Source organism: Primulina eburnea, chromosome 13 (assembly GCF_022965805.1).
Source record: "Primulina eburnea isolate SZY01 chromosome 13, ASM2296580v1, whole genome shotgun sequence".
Lineage (NCBI taxonomy): Eukaryota > Viridiplantae > Streptophyta > Magnoliopsida > Lamiales > Gesneriaceae > Primulina > Primulina eburnea.
In genome coordinates this window covers 34,081,349-34,104,878 of record NC_133113.1, presented here as the reverse complement: position 1 = coordinate 34,104,878, position 23,530 = coordinate 34,081,349, and the positions used below count along the sequence as shown (strand labels likewise).

The 23,530-nt window shown below is 34.9% G+C and overlaps 1 protein-coding gene across 13 annotated transcripts; it reads right to left on the bottom strand.

Moving 5' to 3' along the window:
• Positions 1 to 371: 371 nt before the first annotated feature.
• LOC140809645 (uncharacterized) lies at positions 372 to 21,691 on the bottom strand. 13 transcript variants are annotated; one of them, XM_073167339.1, is made up of 23 exons: positions 21,519 to 21,691; positions 21,240 to 21,371; positions 21,012 to 21,056; positions 18,064 to 18,126; positions 16,160 to 16,506; positions 15,978 to 16,068; positions 15,738 to 15,815; positions 15,587 to 15,646; positions 15,396 to 15,500; positions 14,921 to 15,031; positions 12,653 to 12,694; positions 12,425 to 12,517; positions 11,875 to 12,053; positions 10,851 to 11,140; positions 10,645 to 10,766; positions 10,500 to 10,542; positions 10,324 to 10,415; positions 9,272 to 9,320; positions 6,933 to 7,003; positions 6,685 to 6,798; positions 2,352 to 2,452; positions 939 to 984; positions 373 to 649 (listed from the first exon to the last, which is right to left on the bottom strand). In XM_073167339.1, exons 2-23 carry the CDS (start codon positions 21,276 to 21,278, stop codon positions 599 to 601), a joined length of 2,232 nt encoding a protein of 743 aa, XP_073023440.1. In that variant the 5' UTR covers positions 21,279 to 21,371; positions 21,519 to 21,691; the 3' UTR covers positions 373 to 598. The 13 variants fall into 13 exon arrangements, 12 of the variants coding, with proteins under 12 accessions (XP_073023436.1, XP_073023440.1, XP_073023438.1 ...); XM_073167337.1 differs by having other exon boundaries at positions 21,240 to 21,394; positions 21,523 to 21,691; XM_073167338.1 differs by having other exon boundaries at positions 21,523 to 21,691.
• Between the last annotated feature and the right edge of the window lie 1,839 nt (positions 21,692 to 23,530).

Sequence of the window (23,530 nt, the reverse complement as noted above, 5' to 3'; positions counted from 1 at the left end):
ACCAAAAGCATTGCAGCTTTGGTTCCGACAATATAAATTTGAAAGAGATATATTTTGTTCCACTTGTTCCATCTTTTTTTTTTAGTAAAATGTGGACATTTTAATTTTTATGAAAATTCGATCGGTTCAAAAATAAATCCGATCAATTCAATTTCATACCACCCAGTTTACTTGAGGTGGTCACCAATCATAAACCCAATGGGTCCAATTAATTCAAAATAAAATTTATATCAATAAATACACCACTTTCACACACACACAAAACAATTAGCAAAACAGAACACCAAAATGCCATATAGAAATACACTACAAGTTATGTATTCATCAAAAAAAGTGTACTACTTTTTTTCTTTTTCACCTCTGCATCCGACTCCTGAGCTTTCGAAGGAGAGTAGTTTGTCAATAAAATATTTTCTTTCTTTCAAAAAAAAAAGAAGCTTTATATTGAAAATATAGCTCCAACTTTATACAAGTTAACAAAAGAATCCCGACTTTGTACAACCTAGACTAGAACCCTTGAAGCAAAATTTAACAAAATGTACATAAAATATGTCCTCCGATGCGAGGGTGTGTCATTGAAGAGGTTTATGTGGACTCTTTACTTGTTGAAAAACAGGCCTTTTTTCTTCCCTTTCTTCTTTTCATTAGCCTGCAAAAAAAAAAAAAAAAAAAAAATATGGCTACAATCAAATCTCTAGGCTGTTTTTGATACATTTCCCTCAAGTAATTTTTGCATAATGAGATGCGATTCCTGGATAAGTGCAGCACTGGTTGTTCGAGATCAAGGGAAGAATGGCTTCATTTTTACATTAAAAAAAATCATAAACTAGGCATAAAGGAAATCAGTGATTCAATTAGAGATTAAAGAATTTAGCGAGGATTATGCACCTTGGCCACACTTGATTTATGCAAAACATTTGCACGGTATTAAAATTTACCTTCACGGTGAATAACCTTAGGGTAAGAACAATTGTATCCCTCAAACTGTAAAATGAAAGCAAATCACATAGTTAGAAAGAAACGATTAGGGAGGTGTTCCTCCACTAAAAATAGACACTTTAAAAAATATACTTTGTAATTAGAGTGAGAACAGTAACCGTGTTTTGGTCCAAAATCTGTGAAAGAATGCACAAATAATTACTTGTGTGTAGTAATAAATATATATCAAATTCGTAATAAATCATCTGACCCCGGAAACACCGCTCCTCCAAATATATAAACTGAAGATTTCTGAAAATGAATTGGCTCTCTCAGAGAGAAAACTTTAACTCGTTCAGATTCACACCAAAACAACCGCTCGTCTCCATAACTCCACAATTCATCCACCTCTCCTGTCGCAAGTACAATCTTCTGCCCTCTCACCACCATTAATATCATCAATCGTCACTCCATTCATATTCATCACCATTCTCCCAAAATCTACTCTTTTTATAGCATCTCATTTCACTCTCCTGCACGCAACTAATTTCACTACTACCAACAGTAAAGTTGCACAACTGAGGCTCCAATTGTTTCAAGAAAAAATTACTCAATGCAATCAAAATACACACGGATCATCTTGCCGGTTCACCAATGTCCAATATTGTCAGCAACTTCTGTTATTACCAATACGGCAACCTACGGGCCTCGTATACAACAAAAGTATTCATTCAAAAAATACTAGCATTATCACAGAACAGTTCGAGTCCTCAGTATACTATCCCCTGAAGTCCTTCGTCATCACAACTGGTACTTTGGAAAAGAATGTCCGCTCGGGATGATTTTGATTTTTAAGCCTGGTCAACAATTTTTTATTTTTTTTTAAGGCAGGCGGAAATCAGAATTTTTGTTTTCTATTCAGTTAGGTGAATATGCAGGTTTCAGATAAAATGTTTTGCAATTAGGAGAGATCTAAACGAAATTGTTCTTCACAGTTGACACGTGCCTTTTATAATTGGCAACGAACAAGAGAACAGGATTCTACTCCTAACTTGATTCCGAATGGAATGACATCCCTTCCAAAACGTCCAGAAACCAAATCGGGACTAACAAAGTAGCCTGAGATGTAGGTTGGAATCCAATTTGTTACACTAATATGGCTTGTAGCAGCATTTCAGGCCCCATTCGGTTAATGAGACCCAAATGTTTTCTTACAGAGAGGAATAGCCCATTCAACCCAAACCCTTGTGAATCCGGGATCATATCCACGTGATGCAGTTTTATTATTCATTTTGAACAAGTTTTGCCAGCTGGATTCTCTGGCTTCCTCATATAGTAAGATAATGAAGGAGATAGCATTCAGATTATCTCACGTTTGACAGCAGCAATTACACCAGGCAACAGACACAGCAAACAAAGTAATTTCAACTTACCTACTTACATCCGTCGAGCTATTCTCTGCCCTCAAAAGGCGTTCAGTCCCACTTGAATCAAAAATGGAAAATTCTGTCACACTTCCAGAAGGAATTGAGACCTGAATATTTAGAAAGGAATATTAATATCAAACAAACAGGTGTATAAAAAGAATTTATGACTTGTTAGATAAATTCTGGAGAGGACAAATACTTGATAATTCAGAAAAGAATTGATCAGTTTCTCGAACATTGTCAACCATTAACAGTTTTACACTGAGTTGGAAAGACAATAAATGATATTGTAAAATGCTCTATGGAAAGGTCGACATTGTTGCTATATATGAATGTTTGACCAAAGCTACATGTAAGTTATCAATAATCAGACCAAGGCATTAATGCTTTTACAAATACCAAGACCTATGTTGCTAATCCTGCAAAAGATGCATAATTTTCCTCCCACTTCTCCTACTCTAGTTGGTAAGTCTAAGCTCATATGACCTCAAGAAATGAGAATGACAATCACTTTTGAGAGGTTTCTGTTACTTATTTAACTCGATTTATAGCATTCAGTTTTATTTCAAATCTACTCAATAGATGTCATCTGTAATACTATATTATCCTGACAAAAGGTTAAATTACTCCACTTCAAGTTAAAAACCTCATCTGGAACAGCCTAAACAAAAAAGAACGCAACATAAAAGCCAATTGTTATTTTAACATCCTAAAATCATCATAATTACATTGATAAAACTACATATGGATGAATATTGCCGCAAGAACCAATCATCTTCTAAACTGTCTGTTTTAGTGAGCAAAAAAGAAGGCAAACCAAGATCAAAAAATCCAAATAATAACATTACTCGTTCATCTGCGGATGATAGAGAGCTATCTTTATTGATCCTTGAACATTCAAGTAAAAGACTAGATGTATATTTTTCAAGAGCGCAACTGATTATCATGAAATGTTGCACTATATAATAGATAAAATAAATGACTCAATCCAAGTTAAACGACTCTAACAGACAAACCAAACATCAAAACCACTCTCTAAGTATAGATCGATTCACAAAAAACAAAGTGACGCAGGTCAGGATATATATGCTTGGTTGATTTCAAAATGATTTCAACATTTGCAAAATTAAAAAGATGGAATGAAGAGGTGTATGGTAGGGTGGAAATGAAATCAGCAGAGTTATTAAATAAAATCAGCAGGCTGGATAAATTGGAGGCCGAGGGGAGGGGTTCGGAGGAAACCTCGAGTGAGAGAAAAGAAGCAAAAATGATGTTAGAAGAACTGATAAATCGGAAGAACCAAATACATTACCAAAAAAGCAAGCTGAAATGGATCAAAGATGGGGATCAAAACACAAGATTTTTTCATGCGCTACTAAACCAACGTAAAAGTAAGGCTACAACTGATAGATTGGAAAGAAATGATGGAACCATTACAACATGTGGGGACGAAATTGTTTCAACAATTTTACAGTTCTTTAAGAGTTTGTACAGCGTGCCGATTGCAAGAGGTTGGGGCATTGAAGGAGTGGAATGGAGCCCAATTGAAGAAGAGATGAGTAGATAGTTGGAAAAAAATTTCACGGTAGAAGAGATCAAGGAAGCAGTCTTCAAGTGCGATGGCGGAAAGAGTCCGGGGTCTGATGGATTTACTATGGCTTTTTTCCAAGAGTGTTGGGAAATAGTAAAAAGAGATTTTATGAAGGTATTTGATGAATTCTTTCAAGGAGGCATTATAAATGGTGCAACTAATGAGACTTATATTTGCTTGATTAGAAAGAAAGTCGATTCGTACAAAGTGAGGGATTTCAGACCGATAAGTCTCATAACAAGTTTGTACAAAATAATAGCAAAAGTCTTAACAGAGAGGTTGAAAAACGTGATAGTGGATACAATTTCAGAATCTCAGAATGCATTTGTTGAAGGAAGACAAATTCTCGATTGTGGTCTTATAGCAAACGAACTGATTGAAGAGGGTAGGAGAAACAAAAAAAAGGGATGGGTTATGAAGGTGGATTTCAAGAAAGCGTATGATAATGTGAGCCGGGACTTCTTGGACTTCGTTTTGATGAAAAAGGGGTTCGGCAGAAGATGGAGATCATGGATGCAAGGTTGTGTGTCGAATGTATCATTTTCAGTGATGATTAATGGGAGGCCGAGAGGAAAATTCAGGGCTTTCAAAGGTCTCCGCCAAGGAGACCCATTATCTCCTTTCTTTTTCATTTTGGTTGTGGATTGTTGGGAAGGTTGATCGACAAAGCTAAGGAAATGAATCTCATAAGGGGTATAGAGGTTGGTAGAAACAAGATCGCGATATCTCAAATTCAATTTGCGGATGACACGCTACTCTTTGTGCAGACCGAGGATCACATAAGATTCTTGGTACAAGTTGTGACTTCGTTTTGTAATATGTCTGGATTAAAAATTAATTGGGAAAAGAGTGCTTTGTTGGGAATCAACCGTGATCAAGAAGATGTTGAAAGATTAGCACTACAATTGGGATGTGGTATAGAGAATTGGCCTATTCAATACTTGGGAGTACCGTTGGGAGGCAATCCGTTAAAAGCATCGTTTTGGGAGCCCGTGGTGGCTAAAATGTCGAAGAAATTGGCTACATGGAAGAAAGCATTCCTGTCTAAAGGGGGAAGACTAACACTAATATTATCGGTTTTGAATTCAATCCCGATATATTACCTGTCGTTGTTTAGGGTCCCCAAAATGATAGTGAATTCGATGGACAAGATTTCAAGGAATTTTTTATGGGATGGGGCGGATGGTGATGGACACATTCATCTGGTAGCTTGGGATAATGTTTGTAAACCAAAGGATAATGGTGGATTGGGAATTGGGAATATTCACTTCAGAAATAAGGCATTGCTCGGGAAGTGGTGGTGGAGATTTTTTCGAGAAGAAGGGACTTTATGGAAGAAGATAATTGTTAGTAAGTATGGGCTACAAGAAAATGGATGGGATGCGGGGTTGGCAAGAAATGTAACATTTAGATGTCCATGGAAGTTTATTTCCCGTTTATACCCGACTTTTAAACAGAGAGTTTCTGTTCAGGTGAGAGGAGGGAATATGGTTAGATTTTGGGAGGATAGTTGGTGGAAGGACTCTCCGTTCGAAGTCAAATTTCCAGCTTTGTTTCAGCTTTCATTGATTCACAACATGCCTATATCGTTCTTTGTCCAGTTTGATACTGTCACACGTAATCAATCTTGGGTTCTTGAGTTTCGTAGGGAGGTGAGAGATGAGGAACTTGATCAGTTGTCAGAGTTACTAGGAGTCCTAGATTCGGTTAGGATAGTAGAAGGGGTAGATGATTTTATTCAGTGGAGTGGGGATTCTTCGGGTATTTTCTCGGTCAGCTCATTCTATGAGTCTTTTTTCCCAAACAATCTTTATCCTCATTTCCAAAGTTTCCAGGCCATTTGGAAAGTTCCGGTTCCAAGCAAGATCCAGATTTTTTCTTGGACAGTTAATCTGGGTAAGCTACCTACCTCGGAGATAATTCAAAAAAGATGTCCGAGAAGTGCTTTGTCTCCCAACTGGTGTGTGCTGTGCAAAAAATGAATTAGAGACTCAAGACCATATGCTTATCCATTGTCCATTTTCGATATCATTGTGGGAGCGAGCGTTGCAAGAACTACAGTTGGTTTGGGACTTTGGGTTATACCTAAGTCGACCAAAGATTTATTCAGCATGGATTTGGGATGCCTTACAGGTAATAGAGGAAGAATATTTTGGCAAGTCGTTGTCCATTGCATCTGTTGGACGGTTTGGTTGGAAAGAAACAAAAGAATTTTTGAAGATATTGAAGCAAATTCAGAGATGTGCTGGGACAAAATCAAGACTACCATTGCGATGTGGATCGGAACTCATAAAGATTTCGACAATGTTGCAATTTTGGATTTGATGAGACAGTGGGATTATGTGTATCACTAATTTAGTTTCATTATCGGTTACAAACTTAACTAAGTGAACTTCTAGTCCACTCATGTAACTTCTTATGTAATCACTTTATCATTAATAAAATATCGTTTCCCATAAAAAAAAAAAATCGGGGCACATTACACTTCTTTAAGATGAGAGTTGCTTGCATATGATTACATGGAAATCGTTCAAATCTTTTTTCCATTATGTAATGAACCAGGAAGAATCCGGCATTGCTTCCAGAAACATGAGATTTGATCCAGTAGAAACAGAATTTGGACTCCCCCGGAGTGACATACAGTTAAACATAATTTTTCTGGATATTGCTACTTTTTTGGAGCTTTTGAGTAGGGCAGGGTAGAGTTTGATCATTTAAGACAGAAGTGCAAATGGACATAGAACTTACAATTGTGGAGGAGGAAAACTTATCAGTGATTACATCACCACCACTGCACTTTATGCTGTAACCATCCCTTTTTATGGTCAATGTAACTGGCTCCCATATATCAAGATATCCAGTCTTCAGCGTCAAAGAGAAAAAGTAAGCACAAGGTAAATAACTGCCACAGTTTCAGAATATGAGTTAAAAAAGTGCAGTTCTGCAATAAATAACTAGGAGGTTTTGAAAATATAATTTCTAAGCAGCCATCTTACCGACAGTGATAATTTATATGAAGCATGACCGCCATAAAGAGTCTTCTCTATGCAAGTGTGCATTTCTTGACCTGCAAGAGAAAAGGAAAAAAAATGCTGAAAACCAAGAGCAGCAAGTGTCCAACAATGAAACAAAAATTTAACAGCTATTGTAGGAATCACAAAATTTGAAAATTTTCAATTGCTTAAGAATGGTAAGAACAAGTTAACTACTAGAGACGCCCACAGGAAAAAATTACTTTTAATGAGGAACTTATTAAAGAGAAAAATATTTATCGAGCCAAAAAATAACAGCCTGGGTTGACTTGGAGAAAAAGGTTATCAATCTTTTTTTTTCCTTTTCTCATTTTCTTTCTTATTCTCACACCAAAGAACTACAATAAAGCTTATAGATGCAAAAACAAACTAACACAAGTGACCTGTTGATTTTTGCCAGGTAAGTAGCGTTCCTAATCGTGTCCCAATTTGAATACTTCTTATCTACATTTCTCTCAGTTCTGTAGTATCAATGTCATAAATTCACAAAAGATACAGCCCCACTGGAGAATTTATGGTCCTCGCCATGAGCAAATTAATATCGTGGAAGAAAAGACGGAAACAGAAAATAAATTAAGTATTAATGATTCTACCTGCGTTAGAAGCACATTTTCTATTTTAGGAAACTGTGTGATGATACAAGAGATTTTTCTGAAAGGAATACAAGAGATTTACTTTTTACTGTAATCCCTAATTTTAGGGAGTTTAGTCTTTTTATCTGTATCCTAGGATTATAATATTTTCAAATTTTATTCTTTCCTAGTTAAGCCGCAGCTGTAAATTTATATTCATATAAGCAATCATAATTTAAAATATAGAGAAATCGACATTTTTTTCAGAGTAGTATTAGAGCCATAGACTCTCACTGAGAAATTGCATTCTTCCTTATTTAATTTTGCTAATTTCTTTCCTGGTCCATGTTTAAAAAGTTTTCATCGTCGTTTCATCTAGTTCTCATTCCAGAAACTTATTTTCTCATTCTTTTCTGGTCCTTTTTTCTTTAGTTCTTCCTATGTTCTTAAGCCATATTGAACTCCACTGAACTCAACCTCAACTGAACCTCAAGCAATTAAGACCCAGGCCATTGAGAACATTTATTCTACTATTGAGAACTACCCAATATTCAGGCAACATGTATAAGAAATTAATTGAAGAGGTCTCAGCCGGTGCAAACACACTTGAAGGAAAAACATAAATTAAGCCATCTGTAAATTCAATTCACGGAATGAAGAAGACTCGATGATGATGTCCTAGATTTGGAATTCCATGCCCTAGAAATCAGCGACCCCTATATGTTCTCAACATTAACAAAGAAATTTTGGAGGCTCTCAAACAGATATATTTGAAGGTTTGCAACGCTGCACAAATCTATGAAATCGAGACTAAAATTGTTGGCGCCAAACAGGGAAAGGGAATTCTGAGAGTCACTAAACATGCCGATCTCTTGAAAAATCTTTGGCAAGAGATGGACCATTACCAATGCATCCAGATGAAGTGTAGTAAAGATTGAGCTTGCTTAAAAGTTTTGGCGAAATGGAGAGAATTAACATTATTTTTGGCTGCCCTTAATATTAAGTTTGATGGAGTATCAAGTTCTTGGCGACGAGAATCTGTCGTCTATTAATGAATAATTCAACAAACCATGCTGAAGAAGGAATTTAAGGTTCAGAATAATTTTGTTGAGACTGTCATTGGCATAAAAGACAACTAAGAAAAGAACTGTGTTAGAGCGTCATTCACCAAAGAAGCAAATCGACAGGCCAGTCAAAACCTTCTAACTGCACCTAGTGTAAAAAATCTCGTCACACCAAAGAGTAACAAGTGTTGAGTCTGCATGTTGCCACAATTACATATAAGAATGGACACCGAAGAATGAGACAAGCAGATAGGGTGAAGCTCATATTGCTGAAGTACAGTCCAGGAAATATTGGCTGCCAAAGGTCACACTCAGACCTATGGCTCAAACTATCACAAGGCGGCGGTCCAATAACATTTACGACAAGTTGAAAATGTTATTGTGCTTGGAAACCAAATTTGGACTTGGAAACTGCAACAATTTAATGGCAATAATACTTTCTGACAAGGAGACCTTGAAGGAGAAATTTATGTAAAATTCAAAATTACCCCAAGGATTGTCTCTACAAATGTATAACCAGTACTACTAATACGTAGATTGACGAAGGTGTTGCATAGGTTCAAACAACTTCCAACAAAGATAACTGAATATTGTAAACCAAGATACACCGTATATCATAATCATGAAGTCCAGGTAAAATCAAGTTTGCCTGCCAAGAATGCATTACCTAATGTGATTTTCCTATGCTCATTGGCGAAGACCTTCACAAGTTCACCCTGAAACGGAAAGAAACAAAATCTTCAGAAACTGCAAGAGAACAATGCTTGCTAAAATCGTGGTGATCATTCAAAGCACGCATGTGCTTTTCAGAGAAATTCAAGCCACACATACTTCTATGAACATTACAATCATGTTGGTGTCATTATTTTGCTTACCCGCCTGCTAAATTTTCTTTTAGTGTATTAACATCAAAATAGCATCATGTTAAGACCTCAAAAGATGACAAGCTCGTTAGTTTATCTTGACAAAATGTGCATGAACTGGCAGCATGATATCCTTGATTGTAAAAAGTTGCTGGCAAATGATTAACTGTTCATAATCTAATACTTCCTCTCCCTAGTTACTAGTTAGGTTTAAAACTTAGTTCAGAATGAAAGCTATAAATGTGATTTTAACATGCTTTTCATTTACGCTGAAAAGTAGCTGTTTAGTTAGAGAGTGTCCATTAAGTTTCAGGGCAATTTTGAAATACAATTTCTCATCGCAGGAAATGAAAAATAATTTTTCGACATCATAAAAGAATGCTCAGGATAGTATGAGCACTGCTCGAATTAGTAATTCTCAAGTGAGCTTAGCACAAAAACTAAGTCTTCGGTAAACTCCATTTTATTAATATCCTTCAATTGCTTTCTGAGTGCTGAAGATCCAGGAGTAATATAAGTAAAAATGATTTCACGACACTTTAGAACTATTGTACGTAGCACAGAATACCTCATTTCTCATCAATTCAACAGAAAATCTGATATAAGCTAAATTTAATGACTTCAATTTAATATCACTTCAACTCTAAAATATGCCAAATAAGTTACTTTTCCGAGTCAAAACAGGCATTCACATCAGATAATTAAAGAGTGCCATCACCATTGTTCCTGCATTACCATTTTTTTAGTGCATTCCTTGCTGACTGAAGATTAAATAGCAAACAACATAAAAGCACAATAACAAACACGACGATACGGGGTCACATATACAAGTAAGCACACATACATCTGACAGTACCTTCCGTTTCCGGTCATCAAGCGGCTGTACTTCAATGGCAAGATATGTATCAACATCGTCAGCGGAAACAAGATAATCTGGTTGCTTTGCACCTGGAATCAGCAATATGAAAATGATCAGAAATAAGAAATAAAAACCCAAAAACTTAATACCGAAACTACTAATAAAAATAATACCATCAATATAATTAAAAGATCCATCTTCCATGTGCCGTAACCACTGTGAATTAAGGAAAAAAACAAGTCAACAGCAAGAAAAGGAACAGAAATTAAGTATTCACTAGACTGTAACAAAATAGGAGAAACCACAGTTAATAATTACTCCAAAATTACAACTGGTTGTTCCATTGATAGAAAATCCACTAGCTTGGAGTTGCTGTCCGGGATAAGCGTCGCCTGATATTTGGAGATCCTTTATTGCTGGTAGTGGGTCATCATCTGCAGCTGGTCAAAGTTTACCAATTTTAAAATTTTGTACGCCATAATTATGCTTAAAGCAGCAAAAAAATGTCAAATGAGAATTTTAACCATCAGAGAAAGAGGATGATGGTTCCTCAAGAACTGGTGCTAGATAAGGAGGATACGAGGAGTTAGGATCATCGAGAGTTGTGGTGTATGCAGAAGCTTTAGAAGTCCAATTAACTGAAGGCTCTCTATCACTTTGATTCCCTTGAATGTCAGGTTCATCAACATCCCTACTTCGAACCAGATCACCAAATGTGACCTTTTTACTCACAGTTTCTTCGTTATTTCGAACAAGATTTGAATCAGCCCGGTTAATTGCAAACTGTGCAGGTACTTCCTGGGATGCAGGACTCCTAAAGACCAAGAAGGATATGCAATGAGTAGCTAACCATGAGTTATACCGACTGAAACTCATTGCAAATCAAATACTATATCTAAATCAAGGTAGTGCACTTCCAGCGGGTAAAACGCACATGCTAATACCATTTTTTTGTGTTGATGATCATTAAGAATGATAAAGATTCACCATTACCAGAGCTTCACATGACCACTAACCACAACAGATGCACATTTACAGTGTGAGATGAGAAGATCTTCCACATACCAGATAAACCAGTATTAGTCAGTGAAATGTGGACTTCACGTATATTAACATCATAATATTTGTACTGAGTTGGAGACTGATAAAACTGTACAAGCCCTATTAACCCAGTCCTAATACAAACTTATCCTAGTATTTTGTAATTCTACAAATCTGTCATTTGAATTACAACCATACAAGAAATGCAACATCACTGCCAAGAAGTTCAATAAATAAACAAATAGAAATAACAAGGTTAACAGCCTCAATCTGAAGCAAATAAGCTGATACAATAAGTGAAAACCAAAAAGAAAACGATCAAACTACGCAAGAATGCAAGAATCAGTTTTCTTTCATATTGTTTGAGGGAATAACGAGCAGGAAATACCATCAGTAAATGATTTGTGTGGACAGATTAAGAAACCAACATCTTCAACAGAAGGGTACGAGTAGAGAATGCATTTCATGTCATCATCAACGTCAAAATCTCCATTAGACCAGACTCACCTGTTCGCAAAATGTGGATATCTCCCTAATTCATCGTGCTCCGAGTTCTTCACAGCATCATTCAGACCACTTTGAGGTCGACCCAGTAAATCTTCGTCAAGTGTTGTTTGAGCATCTGAAGATGGCATATTTCCATTAGAAAATGTTGGTTGCTGCACCAGTTCCAACCCATTTCTCATCTGACATAATCAATATATTTCACGTAAGGCGAGTAATATTCAAATGTAAACAGTAAAAGACATCTAGAAGCCAATATCCAAAGGGAAATAATTGGTACAGTAATTTTTTCGCAAAAGTTTAAGTTGATTGCCATGCTTCAGAATCTCAGATCATTGTAAATTTATAACAATGTCAATGAATTCCATCTAACTCTCAAAGAAAGATAATGTACCCTCATTCGTCAAAGTGAAAACTGCACTTTTGCCACCATTATATTATATATTTTAAAAATAATCCTTTATCACCAAACCAATTTAATTTTTTTTACTATTTAATTGGCATGATAAAGAGAGACAAACAAAAGCTGGAAGCAGTAACTTTAAATTTCTACCTCGATAGGATGAAATGGTGATTGACTCAAATTTGAGGGATTCACAACAGAGCACCAGGGAGCTAGTTGGTACTGTGACTCCTTGAGCTTTCCCTGGAAAACAATTGACTAACATGTGAGGCAAGAATTTGAAAAATAAAGCCAGTGCAGCATCAATTGATGTCACTTGGATATAAATCCCTCTCTACTTATATTTTGTACAATTATTTTTAAGTTTCTATAACATACCTCAGTCACAAGAAGCTGCTCTCGCAAATGTCTAAATAAAACCTGAAATCACAAAAAACATTAATTTAATGGGACCAATATAGACACAATCCCCCACCATAAAGCGTGATTATATTCATCCACCCAGATCTAGAGATGATAGTTGCTCGTCATCTTTTTGGTAGGTAATGGTACTGATCTTTCAACAAGGTAATAGTACAATATGTTAGTTAATGGTGAAGTCGAATTTTCACACTCCCTAATCTCATATCAGTAAGCATTTTAAATTAAGGTATTGTTTCATTTTCATAAACCAAAAGAATTTCTGAACACGGGACAACTGTATCATATAATATGTATTAATGTGTATTATGGAAATTAGAAATAGTATAACATCTACAAAAAAAAACCATATGGGAAAATTCATTTGAAACAGCTAAGCTCGTATTCAGTTAACAGAAATGATGAATAAACTTGAACTAATATCTAGTAGATATTGAATTGACTCGGTAATATAAGATTTTTTACTGCACAATGATATATAATTCCGCAGAAGATCACTTTCTCCTTCTCCAGTACTACATAACAAAACCAATAAATTTATGAGCTTTGTGTATAAAATTAATTAAATTGCTGAAAATATGATCCACCTGCCCACAAAACCTTAAATGGGAAGTGATCTAACAACTTCACATCTTATCTCAATTTTCATCTTGTTTCCATCCCAACATTAAATTGTACTAGTGGTCTTGTGCAAACGTTGTGTGCAGTCGTTTTTTTTGTCACAGAGGTTTTTTTAAATATTTGTTGGAACTATATCAATTAATATATAAATTACTGAGAATTTATATTAAAATCAGAACCTTTAGGGGTGATTTTTTATAGGATTGTCTCGTGGACTGTGGCTCTAGGGAAATTACCGACATGCGATTTCTCGCAAAAAAATGACCTAGCTATGCGTTATGTCCGAACTGGTGTAACCTGTGCCGAAACAAAGAGGAGAATCAAGATCATTTACTTCTGCATTGCTCGTTCACGAGTGGAATTTGGAACAGAGTTTGCAGGAACTGGGGAGAGTGGATCTTTCCAAGAGCGGCGCATTATATGTTTCTTTTGGAAACAAGATTACCTACAAAGAGGAAAAGTCGGTTTTTTTGGAATGTGGTAGTCCACGGCATATTTTGGTCAATTTGATTGGAACAGAATGATATAACAGAATTTATGGAAGAGGTCTGGGAGAAGATCAAATTCAGAGTAGCTAGTTGGACGAGAAAGTTGGAAGATTTTAATCATTTATCTATCTCAGACCTTGTGAGGAATTGGAAATTTCTATGTTATTTACGAGAGTGCGATATCTTTTTTCTTTCTAGTGGTTTTTGCGGATATCTTATCTGCCTACATGTACTCTATTTTTCTACTTTAATATAATTTCATTTCAAAAAAAAAATTATAGGATTGTTTATAACCAGTTAGAATGACCTTTTTATTAGAATTTTATTTTCATCATGTCAGCCGGTATTCATTTATAAATTATCATAAGTTAAAATAATTAACATAGCACAGGTATAATCGGTGTTTTGAAAATGTGATGATTAGCTTATTTCAATGTGTATTATTCTATGGATTAACTATTAGATAATATAATTATTGAAGTATGAGCATTATGAATATTCATAAAATTAATGGACGATAACACTAAAGTTAGTCGGTATACAGCCCTCAACTTTAATATCAATAACAATATTAATAATAACTAGTTACTATGCACACGCATCTTTTTTATTATTATCGATATACTAAAGTGAAATTTGACAAATTTTGGAGGGACTAAATTTAAATTTAATAGTTGAAATAAAAAAATAAAAATAAAAGTGTGTTGAAATTAAAAAAAAAAAACAAAAAACAAAAGTGTAATATTAGTATCATATAAGGGTAAAAGTGGGAAAAAAAAGTTGGTGTCCTCTCTAGATAGTTACTATAGGGTCCTCACACTTAATAATATAGTATAGAAGTATAGATAATAATAATAATATGTATATGTATATTGTATACATATAGAAAAGCCCGATAGAACAGACAAACTTCAGGAATTCAAAGAAAACAGAAAAATAACGTATCTTGCTAGTTTTAACTCCAGTTACTAACATGACCTCAAACATGATTCTACTCTAATCTGAATAAAACAACCCACAGCTACATAATGTAAACTGCAGCAAGCAACATAAATATTATGTCTAAATAATATCTTATATTACAAGAACTAAAGAGGGTAGGATAGTGCTTAGTAACCTTGATGTTACTGACAATGGATTGGGCATCAGCAACAGGTGGCTGAAGAGAATATTCAGCAAGAAGAGGCATTAAAGAAGATACAAACATTGATCTTTCTAGTTGTGCAGCCTGAAAAAGCAACTCCATAGCTTTACCATAAACCATACCAAGTAATTGATTAGATAAATAATGTCTACTATATCATTTGCAAATGACAAACAAATTGAATCCAGATCACATGAACATCCACGGGCAAGAAGAAACCAAAACCAGTTTCCTCAAAACATCAGTCAGACCAACCTATCCATGTTCAGTGATGCCATTTCATGACACTAAAATTTAATTATTGTCTCAACATGTTTAATTTGGTACGTAGGGTTCAGGATAGGTAAACTAAAGTTGCACACATTCAAAAGTAGCCATAATCAAGCCAAAAGGATCAAAACTGGTTGAATACATAAGGCACTGAAGGTAAATTGTTTTGTAGAAGAACCTGCAATGCATATGTAAGCCGTACATTCTCCTCCATAATGTCTTGTCTGTAAGAAATTGCTTTAGATGCAGCATCAACAAGTTCTTGTTGTTGCTGATCGAAGGCCTTTGGAAAGAATAGAAGCATAGAACCAAAATCAAGATTCAGAAAAAAATGACTATCTTAATAGTAGCAAAGCAAATCTGCCCTACCATACGCATATATGATATGCGCTTCTCCAGAACATATGTCTCATTCCGGATTTGCGTTTCCTAAAAACCAAAAGAAGCCACAGCATCGATAAGAACATATAAATGCTTTCACACAGCCATTAACATCTCAATATTCAACTTTCTTCCACACCTTTGTGGAGTACTCTGCAAGATGTTTTTTTAATTGCAAAATCTCCTCTTCATGTTCCTGGACCTGTGGAACAAGATCCTACACACATATAAACCTAATATGCTAAAAATGATAGATGAATACAAGCAACTTACAACTATGAACTCTTATTTGATTTCAAAGACCCCAATTTACCAAATTTTAGGAACAATACTCACAAAAAGCAAATTATAAAATCCGATATTTAGTTATGAGAGTTACCTGCTTTTGACTATTAACATTTTCACCCATTGAAATCAAACCGTGTCGAGATATTTTTAGCTGTGAATCTGAACTGCCTTCTAGCTGGTACCTATAAAAGCAGGTAATAGAGATCACATATCAAGACAACAAATTCATATTCATTTCATTATATTTTCATAGGTTATTTGCATATGACATACCTAATAGGGGAAATTGATGTATTAGATGGTGAGACAAACTGTGAAGCACCGTAATAATCTGATGCTACCTCACCACCCCCGACATGCTTTGATGGTCCATTTACTATGCCATTATCAAAATGATTTTCCATATGAGAGTGTCTTGTCTGGTCCATATCATTTTGATTCAATTCTTCTTGAAGAGCAGAATTTGATAAATCACGTCCAGATTTAATATCCATAGTTCTCATTTCACTTATTTGATTATGGGACCCCGAAATAATTTGATCAGTTCTGTGAGATTCATCAACATGTTCAACACATTGATCACCTGATTGGCAATTTTGATATCTCAGATCACCTAATTTCTGCATGAAGCACAATAGATAAGACAAGATTATGAAATCTGTAAGCACTGTACATGTTTGAGATGGTCTCTTTGTGACACAAGTAACCAGTCAAGCACATTTCCACACATGCATATTACAGTGGATCTGAAGCAGAAGAATTTTGACATCAAACTGTAGTAAAAATTTGAAACAGGCTTAAAAAATTAATATGTCAGCACAACAAACCATGAGAGAAGAATCGATGCTAAAGTTTCCATGCAGTTCTCTTTGTCAAATTTTCTCTAGAGCCGAGCTTAAGGGAACTTGGGGCATAGCTTACTTCAATGTAATCCTTTCTTTAGAATAAGTGGTGTCCTAAAAAGACAGGAAAGTTTGGAAAGTTTAAAAGTGCCCTTCTCACAAAAAGAAAGGTGGGATTTCTGATATTTATCATTATCTTAGGCCTGCTGGACCCATAAACCCTGTGGACGTCTCCTTTATGTAAGAAGGCCACAAGATGTTATATGAGAATATGCAAGTGCCTCAATCATAGAAGCAGGTGCTCTTAGATAAGATTCACATCAATCATCAATACAGCACAAGACAAAGATCCATTTACCAGAAATTCATCGACCATATAAATTTTAAATATGATTCTCCACACTGAAGGAAGAAATTTAATCTGTGATCTTCAATCCTGGATAACTTCTACCATTTACCTCAATTTGATTGCATAGGGCTTTCCTGATCATTTTGGATGTCAAAGAAAGAAAGAAAGACAGAGACAAATAAAAAAGAGTGCATGACTCTTCCTCTGGACATTAACTCACTCAAAAAATGGCGGAATTGAATCAGTTTCAGTATGTGGCTATATCCTTTGACTTTGTGAAAATGGTATTCCAGGATCTTATAAATACTCTAATGGCACTCTGATAATTGACACATATTATCCAAGACATAAAATAATCAACAGTTTTGCAGATAGAATAATGGAGACCACTATGCTTTATGGTGGTGCCCAAAGCAATAGATTAGTCATCAAGAACAAATAATCTCTAATCACTGAGATGGAGATAGTACTCACCCATTTCACGAGCAGCCAGTCTCACACACAAATACTGCATGGTATACTATACAAGTATATTAATCTGACTGTTATTTCGAAATCAAATCACTGGAACATTTGATAGTGATAAAATGAAGCATAACAGGCATCATAATAGACATATAATATGCAGGATTCATGCAAGCACTTTTCACTTCTTTTTTCCTTTTCACGTAAAATGGTATTGCACGGACATCTTCCCAGAAAGTGCATGCGGATAAAATAACAAAGAGAGCTTGGAGGAAATGGCTTCTAATCTTTAGTTGATCAGCCTAATCAAATCGTCTATGCTTCCATATATAAATAAATGATTGTGAAGTTAAGAAATAGAAATGTATTTCAAAGTTACAAAGGGTGTACGATGAAACAATCAGACGTATTATTTTCTAACAGTGGTATAAATTTGAATTACGAAAGAGACGAAAATGAATGAAACAACAAAATGGAAAACCCGAACTTGAGCAGGAAGCATATGATGCAAGAACTCTTACAGCTTTCTCAAATTCCGCGTTTTTTTTCTGGAGTTCAGATCTCAAGCGATTGTTCTCTTCCACCTACAAACAACAAGGGAAACCATCAATTGTCTGCCTCAGGTAATTGTAATGGGCTCATTGGAGCAAATAAAAATTCTTTACAGAGCAGAATTCGCGATTCAACCCATGATAAGGAATGTCATAGCATGTAATTTCATTAGATTCACGACACCACTAATCTTATCTTCGAGTTCAAGTATGGAGGAGTATTAATACCTCTGCCAAAATCCAAAAAAAAAAACTTATTTTTGGCCAGTTCAAGATATTCATTTATATGGTCGATTTATTTTTGAAACAGTGTGACTCTGTTATCGGGATAACAAACGAGTAACAAATACAGATTAGAACGGTTTAATCGCTTCAGATTTAATTAACATTGAACATTTCGGGGTATCATGTTGTCATAAATGACCAAACTGAACTGACCAACAAGGCTGTATCTGGGATAAGCTCAGAATGTTAGAACCATTAATCCAGTGGTGCCACAGAAAAACTTGCCATTTAACCTCACAAAATAAAAAGGACAGCAATTAAAGGCTTTTAAATTTGTAATAAGGCACGGCGTATGTAATCCTAAGAACTAAGCTGGTTAATGCTGCCACGGTAAAACTTACCTTTTAACCGGGCAAAAAAAAGGACAGCAGTTTAAGGCTTTTACAGATGTAAGCAGGCATAGGGCTCAAAGTCCTTAGAACTATGACAGGGAAGACGGTGGAGAAGCCTAATCTGGGCAATAAGAGGCTCTGTTCTTTTACCCAGATCCAGGAATTGATGAGGATAATCTTGAAATGATTTCATGACCCAGAAAAAGGTTACAGTGAACCTATGTTAACCCTGAGGACTGATGACGATATCAATCACATGAAGCTTTTTGACAAACTATAATTCAAAGCTATTCACAAGTGGAGTCTCAATCTTACGGTAAGTAATGGTCATTACAATGAACTACACATGCCATTCCCCATGAGTTCACTTTCCTTACCGCAACAAAATAATAGCAGAGTATCCATCTTGCAATCCACTGATACTAAGCGCCTTTAATGTATTGCTATTCTATTATAAAATATATTAAATATTGATGTAAGCACGGGAAAAATATATCCATTTACAGAGAGTTTTCATTGGTTACCACTTTTTTGAGTTTCTTTTCAGGGAATTCCAAAACAAAACCAACTAAGACAATTAAACAAAGATAACACGTTCTCTAGATGCTTCCATTAAGTCATAAAAAGAATCATCAAAAGGAAAAGGGATTAGCATGATAAAGATTCGGTATGAATGAAATAGAATCTGAAGTGGTAATTACTAATTACAAGTTATATAATATATACAAGTTATACCATTTTAGAACAACTAAATTTGTCCGTGTGGTTGAGATGGTAGCGTCACAAGCCAAGAAAAATAGATGTTTAAGCATGATTTCCTTCAGATTACAGGATTTCTACCATCTTAATGCAATTTAAAATAAATAAGTACCAATTTTTGTGGTAGAGTTCAACAGAAGTGACGGCACCTACAGAAAAGATCGCTCCTTCACAGTTTGATTTGTAGTAGAAACAACTGTACATATGTTAAAGATTGCTCCTTATTTCTCACAATCTTTTTTTTTTGATAGGAAACAATATTATTAATTAAGTGTTAAAAATGATTACATCAGTCATCGATTATAGCAGATGACCTTCCTAATTCAGCATACTATCGCAATAATGATTTAGTGATACACATAATCTCACTGTCTTATCAAATCAAAAACTGAAACATTCTTAAACTCTTTGTGAATTCCAATCCACGTGGCGACATTAAGCTTGAAAGGTTCGGGCATTATATTTAGCAATTCCAGATTTAGAAGAAACATACAATCAAAATTAAGACAGCATATCCGCATCTAAGCACAAGATTATAACTCAGCAAAGAATGCCGTGAGCACGTGCCCCAATTTTCCATGACATAATAATTTCATATCAGCCATATTTTCTAAGCTAACTCACTTGTATAAAACTACTCAAGGTTGTAAATGACGGGAGGCGGCGCCTCAGCCTCCTAGGCGGTGCCTAGGCCGTTGAATTTTTTGAAGTAATTTTTTTATAGATAATCGTGCAATATAATCATTTTTATATAAAATGTGCAATTAAATCATGTTTTAAGCACAAAATATAATATCATCTAGATAATGTGCAATTAATAAAGATTCACCATCATATTAATGTTATTATGCTAACAAAGTAATATAATTATTTTTACCAAAAAAACTAAGTTTAAATTTTTTAATTATTTTTCTGACTGCTGGCGGCAGTAGGCGGCGGCGGGCGGTGGCGGCGGCGGCGGCGGCGGCCGGCGGATTGTGTGTGGTGGTTGAGAGTTAAGAGTTGAGAGTGAAAACCAAAAATAAAATAAAGAAAGTAAGGTGTGCTAGAGTTTTAATATTTAAAATTAGTTGACTTTGACTAGGTTTTTAAAATTGTAGACTATAACTTAAGAATCTTGACTGTCTGCCTCGCCACCTCGCCCGCCTGCTCGCCGCTCGACCCGCCTCCCCAACGTTGTATAGCTTGGGCCACCTAAAACAACCGCCTCATGCATAGGCGGTGCGGTCGACCGCCGTTTAGAACACTGGAACTACTATAAACAGCTACAGGGTTTAGCTCGTATTCGTAACTAATACACTCAGGGAAGAGTGGACCAATCATTTGAGGTTGAATGAATAGCAGATACAACATTGGAACCAACCATTCTCAGTAGAATAGAGTCAAGTTGGAGTTACCAAACAAATATTTTATTCCATGGTCAAGTAAATTTTCCATATATATCCTGATTAAACTGTAAACCTGTGCCTGAAAATAATAAGCTACATATGAAAATGGTTATTTTTAACTGCATGGGATGAGAAATGTCTAATAGGAAAAGACCTGCTGTTTAATGGTGGCCTCAGCAGCTTCAACAGCTTTCATCACCTGAAACAATCCATCGTTGCCATTGATATTTATGTGATCGTTCCTCCCCAACCCAGAAAATCTACATTCCAAACCACCATCCCCATTGTCCATCTCCCTCTCAGCTTAACTTGTACGAATAACGAAATTGTTCTGTAAAAGCACAACTTCGAAGTACCGATACGAAGAGATACAACAGATTACCAAACGTAAAACCACCTGGGTCAGCCTCCCCTCGATCATATAACCAGTTTTTCGACAATGGCTCCCGCTCTCGCTCCGTAATTTCTCACCCTATCTGCCCGAGATTGTATATCCTTAACAGCCTGCTCGATACTGATTGAACAGCGGGCGATATACTTCAGATCAAGAAGATCCCAATGAACATGCAACGGCGAGAAATGGAGGCTGTGGTGATTTTAAAAAGCAAGAAATAAAGGCAATGATGACTACAGACGTAAGAAATACACCAAAATGATCAACGTACCAGGTGGGGCGGAGAGACAAAATTGAGAGACGAAGAAAGTATTATAAAAATAGGGTTTTGGGTTTCGGAAACTGTCCTGGTTGACAGACAGGGAGAGACAGAGGTGCGGAGGAGAGAGGAGGAAGTCTCCTTAGTCTCGGACGACACACGGGGGCTGGTGTTTGTCGGGCTCCATGATAATATTTATTTAAAAAAATTAATAAAAGCAAACTATTTAAATTATTATATAATAATCGGGAAAAATATCTGAGCTTGAGATTTACCCTTCTCATGTTGCAATGTTTTTTAAAAAAAATTATCAATCATATTTTTTCATTTTGTTTCCAACTAAAACATTATTTAATATAAACCACGGTGAGTGTTGTTTTTTACGAATAAGTTGTGTCGTGTTTAGTATCTCATTGGTGATTTCTTAAAAGTTTTTTTTTATTTATTAGCCTCAGGATAATATTGTATATTCAAAACATAAAATATGACATACAAATACCAAATAAAAAGAAAATGTGTGCATATGAAACTATGGATGTAACATTGTTTAAACTTGAGATTTTAAAACTTAGAGATAGGAAAATATGCAAATTTTTCATATGTAGTATGAGCAATTTAGTGTTTCATAATAGTGTTCATTTTACTTTACTTTGTCGGTTTATCTTGTTTTTAATAATAAATGTAAGTCAAATTTTAGTTTCAATATGTTTTGAATATATAATTTTAGTTTTTTAGGGTGATGATGATAATGTGGGGTTGACATCAGTTATGACAACGAATTCAAATATAACAAGTTTTTGCACTCTACGCAACACTTTTGGGTCATGTATGTATATGTTAAAATATGAGCATTTAGTTACCTATGAATATTGAATCTTGTACTCTCTTAGTACTCACTTGTATTAGATTTTCTACACACAATAATTATGAATAATTGATAAGTACATAATTTTAGTTTACTTGATAAGTACTTAATTTCAGTTTCAAAATACTTGATTTCATTTATATTCAGAATAAGTAATAAAATACTGGATATTTCTAATATGCATCATGATGCAATTTCAATGCAACTGAAATTTTAACAAATACGTTGTTCATCACTCCTCATGAAATAAAAATAACAATTTATTTCGATATACAAAGAAATAACTTAATGTTACTCCGGGACGAGTATGCTACTATATTCTTGTTAAAAGTAAGTGTTTATTTTGATATACAAACAACTTACTCTTACTCCACGATCAGTAATAAACTGTGTTCATTTCTTTAAATGACATGAATAAGTATTCTAATAAATCTTAGTTGGAAAAACCAACCATGACTGAATTTAAGTTGCATATTCAAATATCTAGTATTCTATCACATATTATGAGTATCTCATTTACCAAATCAAGTATTTTAAAATTAAAATTAGGTATTTCGGAAGTAAATGTAAGTACTTCAAAATGTTCAATACTTAGTTATCGAACAACACTTTCATTGTAAAATTCTTAGTAAAAATTAATAATATTCAAGCTCGAAATAATCGCAAGTGCACGATATCAAGTAATAATACAGTGTACAAGAGTATGAATATCGTTCATTTAAGGACTGTATTTCTCAATTATTATTCTCAGTTATTCAATTTTTAGCAGCGATACTTCAGATGATTGTTTACTACTACAGTTATTAAATAAAAACTCAATGAAATGGTTCAAATATTAAATGATGAAATAAATAAGCTAGACTGATTGATTACAGTTCAATGATAAATCAATATGTTGAGAATCTCGGTTCACCTACCTTTCGCTAATCTACTTAATTCGTTCGACAATGATCTATTTTTTCGAAGAGATTCCTATCCAATTGAACATGCCATCTCAAGTTATGTCAAACTAATTCAACTCAATGAAGTAATTAAATCTCTTTAATTATTTATCAAGGGTGAAATGCATGTCGTTTTATTTCGACTTACTGGACTATGACTATCGACGGGTATCCGACTTCATATTTCTATGTAAATTGTAAATCCACAAATTAT

Excerpts from the sequence above, each read along its gene's own strand:
- LOC140809645 (XM_073167331.1), bottom strand. The coding sequence starts at position 21,149 with ATGGACAATGGGGATGGTGGTTTGGAATGTAGATTTTCTGGGTTGGGG. Across the intron at positions 11,141-11,874 it reads TATCCACATTTTGCGAACAG|GAGTCCTGCATCCCAGGAAG; the intron begins GTGAGTCTGGTC and ends CTTGGTCTTTAG. Across the intron at positions 650-938 it reads TAAGGTTATTCACCGTGAAG|GCTAATGAAAAGAAGAAAGG; the intron begins GTAAATTTTAAT and ends TTTTTTTTGCAG.